Here is a 19,768-nt window from a genome sequence, read left to right as displayed (position 1 = left end):
GTTAGCTCTGCGACCTAGAGCCTAACGCGCATGCTCTTGCTTCGCCCTGCGGATGTACCTACCTAGGTAGTCACATAAATCGGACTCAGCCAAATTGTACACCGTTTAGATACTGTCATGGTTCTACGACCAAAGAAAGGTAGCTCGGCTTCATGCGGACTTTGGTGTGCTTGGCGAGCTGAGCGCTAGTCCCGTTATAGCAGTTGGTGGGCCTGCGCGTATAGGAGACCAATCATATCCTGAGCGAGGCTGCCCAACGCGCAGCGACCAAAGTTCCCGGCTCACCGCGTACGGGCTGGCAGAGCTCCCCCATCGAAGGTTCCCGTATCAACATGCAGAACGTACGCGTTTGACTCAGACTGGAGCCCGGTCCTGCCAATCTCTGGCCATTGAAGTAGGATGTATACGCACTTTTCCCTGCATATACGCGATGCAAAACACGAAGCCACCATCAGGCGCACGGAGGGTTAGAGCCTTCTCCCACAAGACGCGTACAGGCTGTATCACCTGGTAGGTCCGCAGTGTGGTTTGTCGCACCCCGTAACACCTTTTTTACCTAATTCGCCCAGCAAGCAAAGACGGAAGAAATGCGACGAGACTGAACCCACATGTCAAAGATGCACTTTAGCCGGCTTCGTCTGCGATGGCTACGCATCTGAGCCTCTGAAAAGATGGCAGACTTCGAACGCGCCAGTGCTGGCACCAAAGCCTATCCGAACCGTTTGCTCTTCAAGGGTATCTTCGATCCTCGATCTTCCCAGAACGTTGTTGGTACCAGGCCATTCTCTGGAAACCTACTACTACACTCACTTCTTCACCAACACGATTCACGACATGGAGATATCTGAATCTTTGAACAAGAACTTTTGGCAAAAGGCCTTCCAGGGCCCTAGCCAAAACGTCTCGTGTGTACGACATGCAGTCATGGCTCTTGGCGCCGTCCATTGGCAATTCACAACATGCGACCACGACAAGCCATCAAGTCTTGAAGCCTTTACCCTGTCGCACTACAATGATGCCATATCTGTTCTGATACACGGAAGAGGCATTGCGAACGATTCCCCAACCGATCTAGTCACTATCCTGACATGTTGCGCCTTGTTTGCTATTCTCGAGAGCCTACGCGGCAACTTCAGTGAAGCGATTCGGCACATCAAGTCTGGGACAGAACTCATTGCGAACCATAGACCCAGCACATACCTACCCAATCATGAATTCGAGGAACTGGCAGCGATATTCCATGCCATTGGCAGCCAAGTCGGCCTCTTCTCCCAAAACCGTATATTCGCAAACATCACGCCATTCATGGCCCCGAAAAAGAAATATGACAAACCTGCTGGAAAGCTCCGGGATCTCGTCGAGGCGGAAGATGTGATGAACACGTTCGATGATGTCGTCACGCATATCTCATGGGACTTGGAGCAGGATCGGGAGCATACCAACTCCGAGTGCGAAAAGCAATGGGCGATCTTAAAAGAACAATTGCGAGTATGGGATATACAATTCCGGGCCGTGGTGAAGAATTTAGTAGGCACAGCCGAATACGCAAGAAACCTAGAAAGAATTGTCAATCTGAAAATTCAGCACAAACTCTGGGAGTTGCTATTAGCCGAAGGAAGCCCTGCAGTCGACTGCGACAACCAGCCCACTGGGCAACTCGACGCTGTAGAATGCAGTCTCCTCCTCGACGACCTCGATAGCTTGTGGAGCAAGTCGCAACAACCACTCTACGGACTCAAAACGGATCTCACCACGGCGTTGTTCCAGCTATATGTTTTCTGCACTGATGTGGCAGTGCGGCGGAGGATTATTAGTATGCTGCGGTCGCGGAGGAGGAGAGAGATTCTTTGGGATAGTCTGGAGTTGGCGAATTTTCTGGAGAGGGATATGGCTCGGAGGGCAGCTGGGTGCCAGACCGACATCTGGCCCGATATAGGTCCTTCGCCAGATGAGAATGCGCTGATAGTGTTCAGGAGTTAATTATTGTATTGACATGCGTACAGGCTTTGCGAGATAGGCGATGATGGGCATCTCGTACTTCTCGCCATCTGTACTCTCTCCATGTCATGTATACTCGTTCCAATCTGAGAGGACATCCGTATGCGACGACGCATCTACTGCCGCTACAGGTCAGCATCGGGTACAATGAAGATCCCGTCGAGGCTAAATGCGACATAAGTTCTGGAGTCATGATACGCATTGTGATCTACCCACAAACACCCCAAATCAAGAAGAGTAGGCACCTTTGATTCGAATTGGAGCTTGACCTTGCGTCGTGCTAGTTGTTGGAGTTCTACTTCGGTGTGCGGCATGATCGTGTTAGCCTTGAAGTGTGTTGCTGAAGAACCTAACGTTTCCAAATCGGCAGTGCCGATCTTGAGCTAATTCGAGCCGCTAAAGGCAGGGCCCTCAACAACATTGCTGCCTGCGCGAGCGTAACTGTAGCCAATCGTTGGTCTCCTGCATGGCCGAGCACAATGTCTTTGGCAACGCGAGGACCACCATGCAGTATGCATCACATATAAACAGTCAGGAAATACCAATCCTTTGTAATGCTCACATTCAACCCCTTCTGCTACTACCAAACTCACCATCATCATGGTATTCATTTCGCCGCCCTTCGATGTCACATCCCTCACAGCATATCTTGTGGCTACGTTGAACGACAACGAGCTAGCAAAAGTCAAGACAGAATTCGAACACGGCGCCTGCTCTCGATTCCAGCCATCGCTTGAGCTCAAGATCATAAGACCTCCCGATGATTACATCGGCAAATCCCATCAATACATGCGCGCCAAAGAAAACGAAGCAGGCCGAGAATCCCCGTTCGTCGTCATTGACGAAGATGCAGTGAAGAGGAGTGCAGTCTGGTACGTGTATGCCTTTGCCGACGACGAAATGGTGGAAGAGGGACAAGCAGAAAGTACACAAGTGGTCGTGAAGCTCCTTGTGAAGACGGAATGCCTGGCTCTGACGTACATCAACTACGAGATTGCCAATATCGACATCGACGAGGATTTGGACAACGCTGAAGTGGAGCGACCGTTGAAGAATGACTTCTTCCAGCCCTTGGTATCGGATTGCGGTGGAATGGATATGAGAGAGCAACAGCGTGATCAAGATGTGGAAGTGACGGCTGAACCAGATGAATTCGAGGAGACTAGGGAGAAAGCTCTGCTTGCGAACTTTTCTCCCCAGCCAGATAAACTTGGGAAGCTCAAGGACGAGGTTGCGCGGGCTGCTGGTCTGCTCGCAGCGTGGACCTTTGTTGATGAGGCGCAGCCAGTGGACATGCCTGATGGCTCACAGAAGACGTTTCCGGCGGGAAGTGTTGTACTCCAGCAGAAGTACGATCCAGATTTCCCGTGGCCGGGGTACAAGTGGCCAGAGGGTTCATTGTAGCAGTATATGACGACAGATTTGGACATGAGGTGTCTCCGATCAAACGACTAGCTGGTGATTAGCTGTGAAGCAGAAACACCAAACCAGAGCATGATTAGAGAATGAAGTCTTCGGAAGTGGGCTTTACCTATCAAACACCACTTGCACAATAGCCTCCCCGCCGTCCGATAAGTGAACGTAAGTCGGATACTTTTCCGATATACACAACAAACAAATAGCGACGTAGATACGATTATCTCGTCGATCCGATAAATACTGACAAAGCCATGTACATACCTTCCTGATTGAGACTAGTCGCAAGCGTACAACCACTTATCCCCGCGCAACATCCGATAACCAAGACACACCAAGACTCTAACCATCAACAAGCATCACCATGGCGGGCAAGAATTGGGGAACGCAGACGCCTGTTCCGGTTCCGTCGAAGCAGCATAGTCGCTCTTACTACCGTCAATTCGTTGGAAGCGCGTTGTTCTGCTTAGCGGGTTTGGCCTTCCTACGTCATGTCACCATACCTACATCATCGCCATGGCATCTGCCATCCCGTTCAGGCGATGCCAGTTTGAAAGCGCAATGCCCTCAGGTCGACCCTTTATTTCCGACCAGGAAGACGAAAGAAATGGATGAGATGGAAAGCTACCTGACATCTGATGCTTTCCGAGACGTTGCCATCGACCGCTTATCAGGCGCCGTCAAGATCCCTACCCAAAGCTACGACGACATGGGCGAAATTGGATCCGATCCGCGCTGGGACATTATGTACTCCTTTGCCGACTACCTTGAGAAGACTTTCCCGTTGACGCATGCGACATTGCAGTTGGACAAGGTCAACACGCATGGCTTGCTGTATACGTGGGCTGGCACGGATGCGAGCTTGAAGCCTAATCTGCTCATGGCGCATCAGGATGTTGTGCCTGTGCCGGACTCTACGGTCAAGCAGTGGACGTATCCTCCGTTTTCTGGTCATTATGATGGGAAGTTTGTTTGGGGCAGGGGTGCGAGCGACTGCAAGAACCAGTTGTTGGCTATTCTGAACAGCGTCGAAGCTTTGATTTCTGCTGGGTTTGCTCCTCAGCGAACGTTGATCCTATCGTTTGGATTCGACGAGGAGATCTCTGGTCGCGAAGGTGCAGGCCATCTCTCAGAGTACCTGCTAAAGAAGCTTGGCCACAACTCCATCGCCGCCATCATCGACGAAGGCGCCGTAAACGTCGAAAGCTGGGGTGCAAACTTCGCCATCCCCGGTGTCGCCGAGAAAGGCTACATCGACGTCGACATCGTTGTGCGCATGCCCGGCGGCCACAGCAGTATCCCTCCCGTACACAACGGCATCGGCGTAGCCAGCGAGCTCATCACCTTAATCGAAGCAAACGCCTACGAGCCGCACCTCGCAGACGAGAACCCGTATTTGGGCCTCCTCCAATGCGGCGCCTCCCACGCCCCAGACTTCCCGCATCACCTCGGCAAACTCCTAGACAAGCGCTCCAAACGCAGCTTGACGTGTTCTAAGAAGTCCTCCAAGGACGCCCTAGCACTTGAAGCCGCAAAAGCAGGCCCCGGCATAAAATACCTCTTCACAACCTCCGTAGCCGTCGACATAATCCACGGCGGCGTAAAGACAAACGCCCTTCCCGAACGAACTCAAATCACAGTAAACCACCGTATAAACGTCGGTTCCAGCTCATCAGCCGTGAAGACGCACATCGCGTCCCTCGCCGCCCAGGTGGCACAAAAACACAACCTCACCCTCCACGCCTTCAACGGCACAGAAACACCCTCTAGCATAACCCTCTCCCACGGCCCCACCATGCTAGAACCCGCGCCCGTAACGCCCACATCCTTGAACGTCGGCTCCAACAAAACCGCAACACCATACCAGATCCTGTCCGGCACAACCCGTGCCCTCTACGGCAAGGATCTGCTTGTGAGTCCTGGTATTATGACTGGAAATACGGATACGCGCTACTATTGGGATTTAAGCGAGAATATCTTTCGGTATGGACCAGGTTGGGATAAGGAGCAGGTTGGTCTAGGTAATATTCATACGGTGGATGAGAGAGTGGGGGTGCAGGCGCATTTGGATACGGTGATGTGGATGTGGGGGTGGATTAGGAATATGGATGAGGCGGTTCTGTGAATGCTGGGTGTTGGGGATAGGGGAGATGGATGGGGATCGTTGGATGGGGGTTGGAATGGCTTGTACTGAGAAAGCAGTAAGGAACAGTAGTGGCAAGAGCATGAAGTCGATAGCTGGATATCTTCACGGCTTCGAGTGAGGGAGCATCCGAGAATATATTCCATTCAAAGATCCATGCTTTCATCAAAAGCTCTGTGCATTATGGTATAGATGTGGATCAAGGATGTACCACTCTCGACAGATACCTTCCGAAAGTGGTGCAAGTATCTTCCGAGAGTGGTACAGTCTCAATCACATCTATACCATAACGAACACCGCTTTGATGAACATGATGGAAATTTTGTCTCTCTCTCCTAATAGCCTTCTCATCTCCCGCCATGCAATGCCTAGCTGAAACCAACGCCAAAAGTGTATGTACACGCAGCAAAGCGCTCATAAGACGCATCGAACGATTAAGAGAAAACCATGATATCATATCGAATCCCATCTGCAGGCACACATTATGCCCACATCCATCCAATCAAGAAAGAAAAAGGAAAGCACAGCCGCTGACGTCGATGGAGGGTACCCGCTCGACCGCTCGATTGTAACGCAAGGAGAAAGTAACATCGAAAGGAGAAATCCGCTACTCAGTCTGTCAAAAGAGTAAGAAAAACATGTCGGAACCGAAAACAACCGTCTAGTGCTTGGGGCAGCAGCATACGTGTGGACCACTCTCGATGACCTCCTTGGTGGCTTGGTCTTCGTACTTCTTAAAGTTCTCCATGAAGAGCTTGCCAAGCTTCTCGACTTCGCCCTTGAAGTCGGCGGTGCCGTTCCATGACTTGGCGGGGTTGAGGAGCTCGTCGGGGACGTTAGGGCAGGTCTTGGGGACGGAGAGGCCGAAGGTTTCGTACGTCTCGTATTCGACGTTGGCGAGCTCGCCTGAGTGGATGGCGTCGAGGATGGCGCGGGTGTACTTGAGGGGGCAGCGCTGTGAAGATGTTAGCATATGATTCAGAAACCTTATTGATGGAATATCTTACCTTGCCGCCAGTGGTAGCACCAGCACCGACCCAGCCGGTGTTGAGGAGCCAGGCATTGGCGCCGTGTTGTTGGATCTTCTCCGCGAGCATCTTGGCGTAACGCATGGGGTGGAGAGCGAGGAAGGGTTGAGCGAAGCAAGAAGAGAAGGTAGCCTGGGGCTCGGTGATACCCTGCTCAGTACCGGCCATCTTGGAGGTGTAACCGGAGATGAAGTGGTACATGGTCTGCTCGGGGCTGAGCTTGGAGATGGGAGGAAGGACACCGCGGGCGTCGCAGGTGAGGAGAACAATGTTCTTGGGGTGGCCTTCTGAGATGCAGGGGATCTTGGTGTTCTCAATGTACTCGATAGGGTAGGCGCAGCGGGTGTTCTCGGTCAGGGTGTCGTCGTCGTAGTCAACAACACGGGTTACTGGATCGAAGACGACGTTCTCAAGAATGGATCCGAAACGGATGGCGCCGTAGATATCTGGCTCCTTCTCGGCAGAGAGACCGATGCACTTGGCGTAGCAGCCACCTTCGATGTTGAAGACACCAGTCTCGCTCCAGCAGTGCTCGTCATCACCGATCAAGGCACGCTTGGGGTCGGCAGACAAGGTGGTCTTGCCAGTTCCGGAAAGGCCGAAGAAGACGGTGACATCGCCGTTCTTGATACCCTCGTTGGCTGAGGAGTGGAGAGTAAGAACGTTGTGCTTGACAGGCATCTCGTAGTAGAGCACAGTGAAAATGCTATTGCAATTAGTTGAAGTTCCTCGTCTGATAGAAGGAGAACGTACCCCTTCTTCATTTCTCCTGCGTACTCAGTACCGAGGATGACCATCTCCTTGTCGGCGAAGTTAAGGGCGACTGATGTTGACGAGGTCATACCGCTGGTGTACCTGTTGGCAGGGAAAGCACCGGCATTGTAGATAGTGTAGTCAGGCTCGAAGTGTTCCAGCTCTTCCCTTGAAGGGCGGATCAACATGTTACGCATGAAGAGAGCATGGTAGGCACGAGCGCAGACGACACGAACGCGAATCCTGTAGCGCTTGTCCCAGCCGGCGAAGCCATCGACGACGTAGATGCGGTTCCTGGTGTTGAGGTAGTCGATGGCACGCTCACGGTTGATACGCCAGACCTGGATGGGATGTCAGCACCTGGGCAAACGATCAAAGATGCGCACGTGATAGTCTTCCAGATGGATCGATGGAAGTTGATCCGTCATGCAGGCGCGATGCGGGGCAGCCGAGCCCCAGAACCGCGCCACGTGCAGGGATGCGAACTCCATCGGGTATGCGCCTAGCGTACATGACGTCTGCCGCCAAAATTTCACAAGCCAATTCCGCGGTTTGACGTAGACAAAAGTTTAATGCGTAGGAAATGCGGAGAAGACTTACGTCGGCCTTCATCGGCTTGTTCACTGGACCCCACCAGACGTCGTCTTTTGACGAGTCCTCCTCGACGATGCGCTTGTCCGAGGGTGAGCGGCCAGTCTTGGCTCCTGAGTATGCTGAGAGAGCGCCTGAGGCTGTAATGGCTGAGCCGGTCTCGTATACGAGAGCATCTTCGTAGAGGGCAGCGACTGAAGGGTTGGCGATCTGGCATGGTTAGTATTGGGATCGAGGTTTGTACACCCAGGTAAGCTTACAATAGCTACACGGTCATAGTCGATGTGTGCCTTGTCGTGAAGGGACTCTTCAATCTCCGTGTGTTCCTTGTTCGGCCTTGAGATAGTTGTCAGTTTTGTCCAACCCAATTGATCTCAGGCCTGAGAAAGGATGGCACTTACGCAACGCCGGAAGGGTGGAGATTGGTCTTGTTGACACTTTGAGAAACCATGGTGTTGGATATGAGTGGAGAGATGGAAGAGGAATGGAAATTAGAACGCTGTTGTTTTGACACCTGTTGACGGGCAAAGTCTTGGGCCAAAGGAGCTGGGGATGCAGTTCTAACAACGGGGTCCGAGGCAGCTTTAATACCACTCGAAGCCATTCTGACGACGTCGTCTGCGCTCAGGCTGGCACTGCTGGGCCGGGGACAAGCTAGCGCTACTGTCGCTGATTGGGTAATGGCGCGTGTTTGGGTAGTGGGAGTGCCGGTCGGCTCACGAGGGACGAAAATAACGCGGAGCTGGGCACGAGGGCTGGGTGACTTCGGAAGGAGCGCCCGGCATGTGTAACCACGACTTCCAGCTTTATGGCTGGCAAAGCTTAGGCCGACGACGCGCATGGAATGGCAAATTCTATTCTTCTCTAGCTAGGACTAAGATGAGGTCTGCGGTCACGGTTGTGTCATGGTCGACGACTTTTCGCAGTACCGGAGCCCTCGTGACGACTGTAACAGCTGCGTGAACGGCAATGCGCGCGTCGGTATTGGCTGGAGGGGCTGATCGCACTTACCCCACATTCACGCTCGCTGCAAGCGGTAAAGGCTCAACGACCTTTCGTCATTGTTTCATTGGGCCACATTACGAACATTTCGGCTATAACGACTCTTGGCCTGTTTTTCGCCGGACAACCTGTGCTCTTGTCGACCTCGGTATGATTTAGGAGGGTGACTAGAGCGGCCATGAACGAACAGTGCGAAATGCCTCATACCACAATCAGTACATGCGCGTCAATATTGCGCATCGCGATAATCAATAGTCGATAGCATAGCTCGGCCACAGGAGGCGGTGCAGAGATACCACAGTTCCGGTTCCAGCTCGTGTGCAGTTTGCGATCCACTCAGACCCCTGCACTATGATGGAACGCCGTTCGGCTTAGTCCTCGATTTCACGATGCACAAATCAAGGGCCTCGGACGGGCGGCGCTGCCCATCGGAAAAGCTGAGGCATTTCGATGCTTCTCACGATGCCTTGTTAACCCGATACCTGCAAGATTGGGTTTGCATGTGTCAAAGTGCCGAGCATCTCGTGTGAGCGGTCTTGTTAATCGCGCACGCCTCGACAGCTACGACAGAGACCAGCACATCCATGATACTTCACACGTCAAATGTACAATGGAAGCTACTGCACTCTGAACACATGACAGCTGTGCTGTCAAAATTACTATTAATGCTACACCGCTGGCTATATGAGTGACTATGGTGGACGCTAGAACCAAGCCTGTACGTACAGAGAAACTCTAGCACATGCTCTAGATCCCCAAGAGGCATTTCGCGGGGAATGCACGAGGCGGAAATGAGCCCCACAGTGCGCTGGGATGGGCCGTCCCAAAGCTGCGTCTCCCAGCCTTGCGCGTTCCGGCCGCGGGCAGGCTAGGAGTTTTCCGGAACCCGCATCTTCGCAGTCGACGTCGAAGCATGTCGCTGCACACTGTGCCGAATGTCTGATATCTTTGAAATCTCTGTATCAAGCTGCATCGCCGCTCTGCTTTTGCTTTGCCTCTTTCTTTTGTTTGCGCGCGGCCGGGCTGAAGAATGACTTGATCTGGCGTAGGCCGCCCAGATACAGCCAGGTGCAGATGAAGACGACGGAAAAGTTGAAGAAAATATACGCCCACATAATGCCGAAGTCACGCCATATGTACTGTGGAAACACGTTGAAGGATGCCAGGAAGGCTTCTCCAGTTGCGTACTGACAGAACCCACAGTTCCCGTCCGGCTGGGCTTCGACGTAGCCCCCTGCTTGCTGCGCGAATTGGCCGGCGTATGTCTGACAGTCTTGGCCAGGTGGGGGTGGAAAGATCGCCATTTCTTTGGTTTCGCATCGAATGGTCTGCCCTTGGACGAGTAGCGCAAGGAATCCTTCAAGCAGGTACTTGAATGGAGTAAGCCAATACATCCAGCTTTGCCTTTGTGTGGAGTTAGTGTATGTCTCATACCAGTTCGTGAATGTTACTTACCAGAATGAGGGTAGCGCGTTGTATGGCACGACCACACCGCAGAAAGACACAATGAACGTAAAGAATAACGGCACGAGTAGCGACGCGAGCAGCTCGTTAGGTGAGAAAGACGCAATAGCCTGTCCAAAGCCCAAATAGAAGACCTCAAACAGCATGACGAAGAGCCACACACTAGCCGCAGTGTACGTATCGCGAGGGAAGCCAGGCGGGAAGTACCAGCAGCACCAGTAGATAGTACCCGCAACGATACGGTAGGGCAGCTCGCTGAGTATCGTACCCCAAACCATAGCAGTCCAAGAGTAGATCTTAGCACTGCCTTCGCGAGACTCGTAGATGCCGCGCACACTGAGGAAGCGAGGCTGCAGTTGCTGGATCAAGGGAGGAGCAATAGTCAGGGTCATGAAGATGGAGAAGAGTCGGGATTGCATGTCGATTTGGCTGTTTCCGAGGTTCCAGAAGGTGAAACCGTTGAATAACCCAGTAATGATGTGGAGCATGATCATTCCTTGAACGTAGGGAGGGTCTCGCCAGATAGCCACAAAGCTTCTTTTGACGACTGTGAGCCATTGCTGAGGGTATGGCATTGCGTATTCTCGGTCATCGCGAGCCTCGTCGTTCTTCGATGCATCGCGCCTGCTGGAGATGATATCCTGGATCTCTTTGCCGAGCTTCTCGTTCTCTGAGCTCTTCTCCCAGACGTCGCCCCAGTCTTGGCCCTTGTAGTCGGGGTTGCCAGCACCGATAGCTTCCAACATGTATTCGGCAGGGTTGGTGTGTGGGGGACATTTATCAGCGCCGTTGCCTTCGAGGTACTTGATGAGGTTCTGGGAGTCGTGGCCTAGATCACCGAAGTAGACCGTGCGGCCGCCAGATTTGAGAAGTAAGAGCTGGTCGAAGTGCTCAAATAGGACGGCGCTGGGCTGATGGATCGTGCAGAGGATGGCTTGACCGGCGTCCGCAAGCTGCAGTCGAGTTAGTCAGTCATCTTAGACCGTTGAGGTTTAGACTTACCTTGCGCAGGAATCGAACAATGTTGAACGCAGCACCAGAGTCAAGACCAGAAGTAGGTTCGTCGAGAAACATGAGCAGTTCAGGTTTGCTCGCAAGCTCCACACCAATTGTAAGACGCTTCCTCTGTTCCTGGTTGAGTCCGTTTCCAGCCGTACCGATCGCCGCACCAGCAATGTCGCGCATCTCAAGAAGATCGATAATCTTCTCGACGTAGTCGTACTTCTCCTGGATGGGTACTTCCTTAGGTTGCCTCAACCGCGCTGAAAATTGGAGTGCCTCGCGTACTGTCGCCGTAGATTCGTGAACATCCATCTGCTCTGCAAAACCGGTCGAACGCTGGAAGGAATGTGGGAGTGGCTTTCCGTCGACTAAGAAGTCTCCCCGAACAACGCCGAAGTCGATACGCTGGGCAAGCGTGTTCAGCAATGTCGTCTTGCCGGCACCCGATGCACCCATTAGTGCAGTAAGCTTGCCGGGTCGGACGAAGCCCTGAACGCCCTGGAGTAATGTTCTCTCGCCCTTCTCGTATGGGATGGTGTAGGTAATGTCTTGGAATGTGAAAATTGTCTCGTTCTTTGCCACACCTTCAGCCGTCTTGTCGGAGTCCTCGTTGTCGCTGGAGTGTTTCTCGGTGATTGGCTCGCTATTGCCAGCTTCCTCATCCTTGGGTAAGGTCTTGGTCTCCATCTCTTTCTCGACAGTCTTGGGTACTTGGCCGCGCTTGTAGATAGTGACTGCTCCTCCGCCTTTATTGGGCTTCTGGATTTCCATACCGAAAGCAGTTAACGCCACAAAGAAGAGGAAGAAAGCACAGATGAAGCCAAAGTTGCGCCAAAGATGCGATCTGCTGTAGCCAAACGCTGCAGAGATGTAATCCGGGCCAGCAACTGTAAGTGATCCAGGCCTATTGCCTTGAATGGCGCAAGACTGATACCGCTCCTCGGCACCGGGAATCTGCGGCGCGATAAACGGGGGTACACACTGGATCTCGAGGTTGTAAAACTCGTTCGCTAGGAGACCTTCAAAGCCGTACTGAATGGGGTTGATCCAACGTAACCACGAAAACCAGGGATGCATCTTCGCCGGAGGGATCAGATAGCCGGTGTATACGACAAGCGCCTGGATTGCAACACCCGTAATCCGAGTTGCGACGTCCAAGGACCCTACCAAGGCACCGATAGCTCTGAAGAAAGCGTACATGGTCATTGTGATGATCCAGAGGAAGAGGAGTGAGATGAAGAACTGCGATGCTGTTCGCGAAAGGTTGGCCATGAAGTATACAACAATGTCGAAGATGAATACCTGAACCAGCACAAGGGGCATGTCGATAAGGGTCTGCGCAATAGCGTAGGCAGCCGGTCGATAGAAAGAGAAAGTCTTATGCTTCAGTAGAATGGGTCGGGATTCGAAAGCGGACGTAAGCTCAGCGAGAGCGAGAAGGGCGTTGAAAAGCAGCATGAAGCTACAAAGGTGATGAAGTTAGTGTATGTCTCACATGCATGTCGTACAGCAGCAACTCACAAGATTACACCACCTCGCGGAAACACACCCTGAGCAGTGTTTGGAAGGTTGTAGAACAATGACCCGACGATAAGGGCCTGGAAGAAGATGCCACCCCATTTGCCAATAAGAGATTGCGGGTCTCCCACCATGACGCGAAATTGGCGGTCTGTACAAGCGACGACTTGAGCTGGGAACGAGATGGTAAAGTTCTTCTTCTTCGTGGCCTTGGTACGATTCTGATGGCGTTCCTCGGCCTGTCGCTTGGTCTCCTTCTCGAACTCGTCAATCTCAGAGAGGTTATCGTTGGCTTGCTCGCTGTTGGCGAATGCTTCTCCGAAAGCAGCACCTGTGCGAGGAATGCGGTCCTCCCAGCCTTCCTTGATCTGCCGCTCGTGGTCATCGGTCACGGACGTCAAGAAGTCGCTGGTCGTCCAGCGCTCGGGTTTGACAAAGCCGAGATTCTTGAAGTAATCTGCCGCCTTCTCTGTAGGTCCAAAGTAGCAGCAACGGCCCTCGTGGATCAGGATGACCTTGTCGAAAAGATCGTACAACGATTCGCCTGCCTGGTAAAGCGCTACCGCAGTAGAGATCTGAGCCATGTTCGTGAGAGATCGCAGACTCTGCACGTATTCGAGAGCCGTGCTCGCGTCGAGACCTTTAGTTGAGTTATCCCAGGATTGTACCGATGCCTTCGTGACCATGGCCTCGGCGATGGAGACACGCTTCTTCTCACCACCGGACACACCACGAATCAGTTCGTTGCCAACCTTTGTGCCCAGGGTGTGCTCAATCCAGAAAAGCTTGGTGACCACACGAAGGAATTCGTTGACGTAGTCCTTGCGGGACTCGCCTTCCTTTCGCGACTCTTTGCCAGGTGTCCTTGTCTTCAAAGCAAACCTAAGTGTGTCTTTGACCTTAAGCGTCGCATAGTGGAGGTCCTCTTCCGGGTTATATAGCACCTCCGAACGGTACTTCTTGCCCATCTCGTCTGCATCAGTACCGCCATACGAGACGTCGCCTGTGATCTCTTCGTAGCCGTATCTTTGGTTGCCGATCATCTTGAGGAACGTGGAGCAACCTGCCCCAGGTCTGCCAAGAACAAGCACCATCTCGCCAGGTCGTATACAGCCAGAGAAGTCGTCAAGAAGGGTGCGAATTGGTGGTTTTCCGCCTGCCTTGCGTGGCCCCTTGGTGAATAGGTTCTTGAAGAATCGCACGGGGTCTAGGAAAAGACTTCCAACACTCGGCTGCAAGGCCGCACCAATACCCATGCCCTTCACGGTCAAGTGCTTGAAGATTACACCTTGATGTCTTGTCTTCTCTTCCTCCGATGCTTCCTGTCTAGTGTGTCCGAACATCTTCCCCATGAGCTTGTTGATCTCGTCTTCTTCCTCTTGGCTTCGTCCTGTCGCACTGGTATTTGTCTTGCTGAGGCCATTGGCCTGGCTTGTTCTTCGCCTGGACAACGCGCGGAACAGGTCGTCTTCGGTCATGGGTTTCGAGTTCTTCGATTGGAGGCCAGGCCTCTTGGCAGTTTCGGTACGCTTCTCAGACGGCTCCTCTGCCTCATGCTCTGAGTCTGAGGAATCGTCGTGCAGAACGACGTGCTCCTCGACTGGGCCTCCTGATGTCGTCTTCTGCAGGTAGTCGTTGCCAGGCATAGTCTGAGTCGCAGATTCATCGCTGGAAACGAGTTCGGAAGCTGAATTTTGGATTGCAGCATCTTGCGAGGGTCGCACATCTGGCGATGGTACCGCGGTGGAGTTGCTTGAAGACGAGAACAGCCCTGTGCCTTCTCCACCGTAATAGCTCCGGCTACTGGTATGTAAGACATTGGAAATGAAGGTATTGTGCGTAGTCGTGTTACTAGAAGTAACAGACGCGTCCGAAGTAACGTAGGATTGTTGTTGCGACGCGTCTTGTATGTGCTGTTGATCGGAATCCCGGAACGTTCCTGCCTCGTTGGAAGCCATCGCGAAAAGCTACACAGCCTAGGAAGGCCAACGAAAAGTAGTAGGCGTGGTGAAACTACTACGAGAATAATCGTTATCCAATGATCGACGGTAAACAAAGATGGCTAAAGGAAGCCGTTTGCGACGGTCTCAAGGGACTATCCGCGAAAGTTGCGGGCGTTGTGGGGGATCCGAACGGAGGGACAGTACTATAACATAGTTCCCAGTGACAGTCAACTAGAGCGCCTCGCTGCGCGCACGCACTTGTTACGTGCCTCATGTTTGCGACGCGTCGATAGTTCAATGTTGAAGTGGTGATGTCATGTTGATGTTAGATCCCCAGATCGGTAAATCGGAGTTTAGCCTCGCATCCAACCCGAGAGTGATTCGACGCCTCCTTGATCGATGCACGATCTGGTACATCCGCCATGCGATTTGTGGAGGCGCTAGGTGCCCGCGGGGTGCGGAGAGTTGCTGGTGCGTGAGCGTTGGATGTGTTCAGGTGCGTCAAAAGCATGCGAACGCGCGAAGCATTCGATATCCGCTTCCGTGTTGTCTCTGCTTTGTCCTGAGTAATGGGTATACTGCATACCACAGGGCCTGGGCGCTGTTGGGTAATGTCGAAGTCTCGCTGGATGCGAGGGCGTTCCGAGGAGCAATATGTCGTTGCGTCAAGTAGGAGAAGCCAAGCAGTGCTTGTTCTCTCAGCCACTTGGCCTCGCTTCCACTTTCGACCGACGCAGATGTCCACTTTCCTTATCTTGTCTTCATGCCGCGACTCATCGATTGCCATTTCGCGAGACCCTTCTGCTTTGCCAATTCCGAAGTTCGGGTTGTAGACGCTTCGTTTAGAACGGTTCACGCCTTTTGACCTAGGCTCGTCTCTCACATCTCCGCAGGAGTCCATTTCCTTGTATAGAGGTCTAGAAGACGAGAATAACCCAACTAAAGTATGATACGACGTTGCGACGGACTTCCCAACAGGAAACTTATTCGTTCAGATAGGGACAGTTCAACTTCATCCTAATCTCTTGATCTCCCTTCCCAACACGACCTGCAAGACAGAACACTCCTTGCTAGCGACTCATGATTTATCAACCACGATGCACACAATAGAACTTACTTCACTTGCAGCAGCATCGTTCTAGGCCCAATATCAAAGTCAGAGATCTGGTGTGATTTGGCCAGATCCTGCATCCTTTCGCGTCCATTAAGAAGCCGTCACTTCCGGGAAACCTGTACAGATCCTTCCCTCTTTCAGCACCCCGCAGTATCAAGATCTGGCGGAGCCATATCAGGCAACCACTATTTGCTGTCAGCAGACGGATGTGTATGAGACCTAAAAAAAACTTTACAATCTAACACCTGTGTGAAACGCCACAACGTTGAGAAGCCTTCTGATAGACATTATTTCTATAGCGCATCGACAGGTGTCTTTTCTCGAGTCAAGTATCGCGATATGGCACAGACAGGCGGCACATGCCATCGCCATTCATCATGGTCTTACAACATAAGCATAGGCGGTAAGCCCATACTTGGATCCCGTCCAAACAGTAAAGAACATAGTGTGCCTCCCCGCCAACAACATCAATACTCGTTCTTGACTAACACGCTGCACCAGCGCCTGATGCGACCCCATCGAAATCAAGCCACGACGCCAAAGGAGGAGACGAGACAAACATCAGCGAGGACTGGGAGGTTGTCGAATGGCCCATCGCACAACCCACCTTGGAGCCCGTCGTAGAGCCCGTCGTAGAGCCCGTCGTAGAAGACACAGAACCAGAGGAACCAGGCTACCGTAGAGTACGCAGCCAGTTCACATTCGACGTCGGCTGGGGAACTTGGAGGACAACTGTATTTAAATGGGATATGGAGGCTCGGTTCAAGGAGTCGTGATAGAGTGTTTAAATGGGATGGGGTAGGGGATGGTTGTAAACGAACCATGGTACGCTACACCAACATATACCAGATTCACCACGTTATAACCATAGTTCAGTTCACATCGAATATGGTAACTGAGTCGATCTTGTTAATTAATATCGAAAAGGTAGACTCTAATCTCAGTGTTCTTCATCCCCTATGTAATCTACGACCATACTCCCCTGTAAAGATCAACGATCGATCTCTCATCCAGACGACTACCAACTCATCAAGTACTGCCACAATAACCACCTTCGCAACGTCTCCCATTTAAAACATCTTCGCAGAACAACATGTGCACATCAGCCCAACTCCGTCAAACCCCGAACTTCCACACAATCCTTGACGACCACGCGAAACACGTCGAAAGGAACGAGATGGCTCGCCGAACCTCCACCTCGTCCACATCCACATCGGCCTCAACATCAACAACAGGCTCATCCCAATCTACGACTTCCTCGACTTCAACATCGTCGCCTAGATGCAGCTCCCCTGCATCTACAACTTCATCAACTTCAACGTCATCCCCCAGATGCAGAACCCCTGCATCTTCAGCACAAAGACGTAAACCAGGACTACTTCTAGACTTGGAAGGGAGACTTTGGACGACGTACGCACGGTCCAAGGCTTTTACGAGGTTAGCGCCGCCGGTTTCGAATAAGAATGGGAGTGAGAAGTTGCAGTAAGAGGATTAGGATAGGGTCAGTCAAGTTGGGGTAGAGAAGTGGAAGTATGATGCGTATGTGGCATGAATTGGACGCACATATCGAAGGTTTCTACTTCAACGTGATATATCTATAACAAGATACATTGTCTTCAGGCCAGGAAACTATACATCACAAGCGAATGCATGAAATAGAACAATCATTGCCATGGAAAGGTATTCATTTCGCTTTTGCGCTATCCCTTCCTTCTCTCATCCAAGGTTCTTTTTTGACCGCCGCCAACGCAGCTATAACAGCGCCCGTAGCAAACCCAGCGCTTGACGCCATAACATCCCTAATCGTAACAAAAGACATGACATTATCTACACATTTTCACCTTGCTATCCAAGCTCAACCTCTCCTGAGCGCAATCTACTTGGCGTTCTCAGGGCGGAGGGAGCGGACAGCCTTTCCAGCGCGCCAGATCTCAAGGTCGTCAATCTCCTTGAGCTCAGCGTTGTACTTCTCGCGGTAGTCGGGCTGGCTGTTGTACTCGAGAGAGCGCTTGGTCTCGCTGCCGTTCTCGACGGAGGTGTAGAGGTCGTCGAAGACGGGCTTGAGGGCGGCCTTGAAGCGCTTGCTCCAGTCGATGGCACCGCGGCGGGCGGTGGTGGAGCACGCGGCGTACATGTAGTCCATGCCGTTGGCACCGATCAAGGGGTATAGAGACTGGGTAGCCTCTTCGACGGTCTCGTTGAAGGCCTCAGAGGGGCTGTGGCCGCGCTCGCGAAGAACCTCGTATTGGGCGAGGAACATGCCGTGGATTCCGCCCATCAGGCAACCACGCTCGCCGTACAGGTCGGAGTAGACCTCCTTCTCGAAGGTGGTCTCGTACATGTATCCGGAACCGACGGCAACACCGAGGGCGACGGCCTTCTCCTTGGCCTTGCCGGTGACGTCTTGGTAGACGGCGATGGAGGAGTTGATACCACGGCCCTCGCGGAAGAGGGTGCGGACAGTGCGGCCGGAGCCCTTGGGGGCGACGAGGATGACGTCGATGTCGGTGGGGACTTCGACCTTGGTGAGGTCCTTGAAGACGGGGGAGAAACCGTGGGAGAAGTAGAGAGTCTGGGAATGTTAGTTCCGATTCTTGTCAAATTGATGAATATTGCTTACCTTGCCCTTGAGCTGGGGCTTGATGGCGGGCCAGGTCTCAGACTGAGCGGCATCTGAGAGGAGGTTCATGACAATGGTGGCCTTGCCAATGGCCTCGTCGATGTCGAATAGGTTCTTTCCGGGAACCCAGCCATCGGCCTCGGCTTCCTTCCACGAAGCACCGTTCTTCCGTACACCGACAATGACGTTGAGGCCGTTGTCGCGCATGTTGAGACCCTGGCCGTGACCCTGGGATCCGTAGCCAATCATGGCCATGGTGTCGTTCTTGAAGTACTCAAGAAGCTTCTCCTTTGGCCAGTCATCACGCTCTGTTTGTTGTCAGCTTTGATCCTAATGCATCGAGAATGGTCAAACTCACCGTAGACGGTCTCCTTGGTTCCGGCAAAGTCAATGGTCTTGACACCACGGGTCTGCTGGAACTGGCTTGTGACAGCCGCGCGGGGAGCAGCCTTCTTCGCACCAGCACTCAGAGCAGACACAAAAGTGCGCTTCTGAGCGGGAGTGGAAGCTAATTGGCGGGCGGTTTGGCGCAGAGCGCGGGTGACAGGTCTTGAAGCCATTGTGAATGTGTGTGAAAGGGGTATCTTGGGGTCAGAATTGTTACGCGGGGATATGGGCTTTTAAACACGCTGGGCTCGATCGTCAACCCACCCAGAATTTCGAGTTGGGGAGCTTGGACCAGGCCGATTATCGCTGCCCCAGACCGACCGTTCGCGCCGTCGGCCAATCACCGCACACTATCACGGTGCTAGCAGGGGGGCCGGAGGGTCGTCGGGGAGGAATGCGTGTCTCCGAGAGCGGTTCTGATGATATGAGGCATCGCTGGACCCAGTCATAGTGGATAGTGCGTGGCGGCTGATGACTTGGTGAGATTGACCGTACTCTCAGCGGGCCTATTTACTACGAGGTAACGTTGCGCAGTACGGTTTGCATCTAGCTCTCGCAGCCTTGGTGGCCGGCTACAGATTTGGCCTTGCGGTGACGCAATCTTCAAGCAAACACCGCAGTCACAGTAAAGCATCACGAACGGGTATAACTATCTTTGCGCGCAAATGTGCAGTCATATTGTATGAGATCTTGGAAGACTATCGTGCGCCCGTATGATACCCATGCACCTTCTACATGATGCGCCAGACCATACATGCAGTCGCTAATGATTTGACATGTTCACCTCCG

At 52.7% G+C, this 19,768-nt stretch overlaps 7 protein-coding genes across 7 annotated transcripts; 4 read left to right on the top strand and 3 right to left on the bottom strand.

The window, feature by feature from the left end:
* Positions 1-834: 834 nt before the first annotated feature.
* On the top strand, positions 835-1,980 carry J4E93_005535 (uncharacterized protein; the record flags this gene model as incomplete). Its single annotated transcript, XM_049343455.1, has 1 exon — positions 835-1,980. One exon carries the CDS (start codon positions 835-837, stop codon positions 1,978-1,980), a length of 1,146 nt encoding a protein of 381 aa, XP_049199548.1.
* Positions 1,981-2,598: 618 nt separating this feature from the next.
* On the top strand, positions 2,599-3,402 carry J4E93_005534 (uncharacterized protein; the record flags this gene model as incomplete). Its single annotated transcript, XM_049343454.1, has 1 exon — positions 2,599-3,402. One exon carries the CDS (start codon positions 2,599-2,601, stop codon positions 3,400-3,402), a length of 804 nt encoding a protein of 267 aa, XP_049199547.1.
* A 376-nt stretch (positions 3,403-3,778) lies between these two features.
* Positions 3,779-5,539, top strand: J4E93_005533 (uncharacterized protein; the record flags this gene model as incomplete). Its single annotated transcript, XM_049343453.1, has 1 exon — positions 3,779-5,539. One exon carries the CDS (start codon positions 3,779-3,781, stop codon positions 5,537-5,539), a length of 1,761 nt encoding a protein of 586 aa, XP_049199546.1.
* A 679-nt stretch (positions 5,540-6,218) lies between these two features.
* J4E93_005532 (uncharacterized protein) lies at positions 6,219-8,380 on the bottom strand (the record flags this gene model as incomplete). Its single annotated transcript, XM_049343452.1, has 6 exons — positions 6,219-6,512; positions 6,565-7,291; positions 7,339-7,679; positions 7,939-8,139; positions 8,190-8,265; positions 8,331-8,380. The coding sequence occupies 6 exons, from the start codon at positions 8,378-8,380 to the stop codon at positions 6,219-6,221; spliced, it is 1,689 nt and encodes a 562-aa protein (XP_049199545.1).
* A 1,513-nt stretch (positions 8,381-9,893) lies between these two features.
* On the bottom strand, positions 9,894-14,873 carry J4E93_005531 (uncharacterized protein; the record flags this gene model as incomplete). Its single annotated transcript, XM_049343451.1, has 4 exons — positions 9,894-10,335; positions 10,387-11,348; positions 11,398-12,859; positions 12,919-14,873. The coding sequence occupies 4 exons, from the start codon at positions 14,871-14,873 to the stop codon at positions 9,894-9,896; spliced, it is 4,821 nt and encodes a 1,606-aa protein (XP_049199544.1).
* A 1,438-nt stretch (positions 14,874-16,311) lies between these two features.
* Positions 16,312-16,748, top strand: J4E93_005530 (uncharacterized protein; the record flags this gene model as incomplete). Its single annotated transcript, XM_049343450.1, has 2 exons — positions 16,312-16,375; positions 16,474-16,748. 2 exons carry the CDS (start codon positions 16,312-16,314, stop codon positions 16,746-16,748), a joined length of 339 nt encoding a protein of 112 aa, XP_049199543.1.
* A 1,100-nt stretch (positions 16,749-17,848) lies between these two features.
* Positions 17,849-19,152, bottom strand: ILV2_2 (Acetolactate synthase, mitochondrial; the record flags this gene model as incomplete). Its single annotated transcript, XM_049343449.1, has 3 exons — positions 17,849-18,544; positions 18,593-18,900; positions 18,951-19,152. The coding sequence occupies 3 exons, from the start codon at positions 19,150-19,152 to the stop codon at positions 17,849-17,851; spliced, it is 1,206 nt and encodes a 401-aa protein (XP_049199542.1).
* Positions 19,153-19,768: the final 616 nt, after the last annotated feature.

This window comes from Alternaria ventricosa, assembly GCF_023758065.1.
Source record: "Alternaria ventricosa strain BMP 2768 chromosome Unknown scaffold_8, whole genome shotgun sequence".
Lineage (NCBI taxonomy): Eukaryota > Fungi > Ascomycota > Dothideomycetes > Pleosporales > Pleosporaceae > Alternaria > Alternaria ventricosa.
Note: the sequence above shows the minus strand (reverse complement) of the source record. Positions and strands in the feature narration are given on the sequence as shown.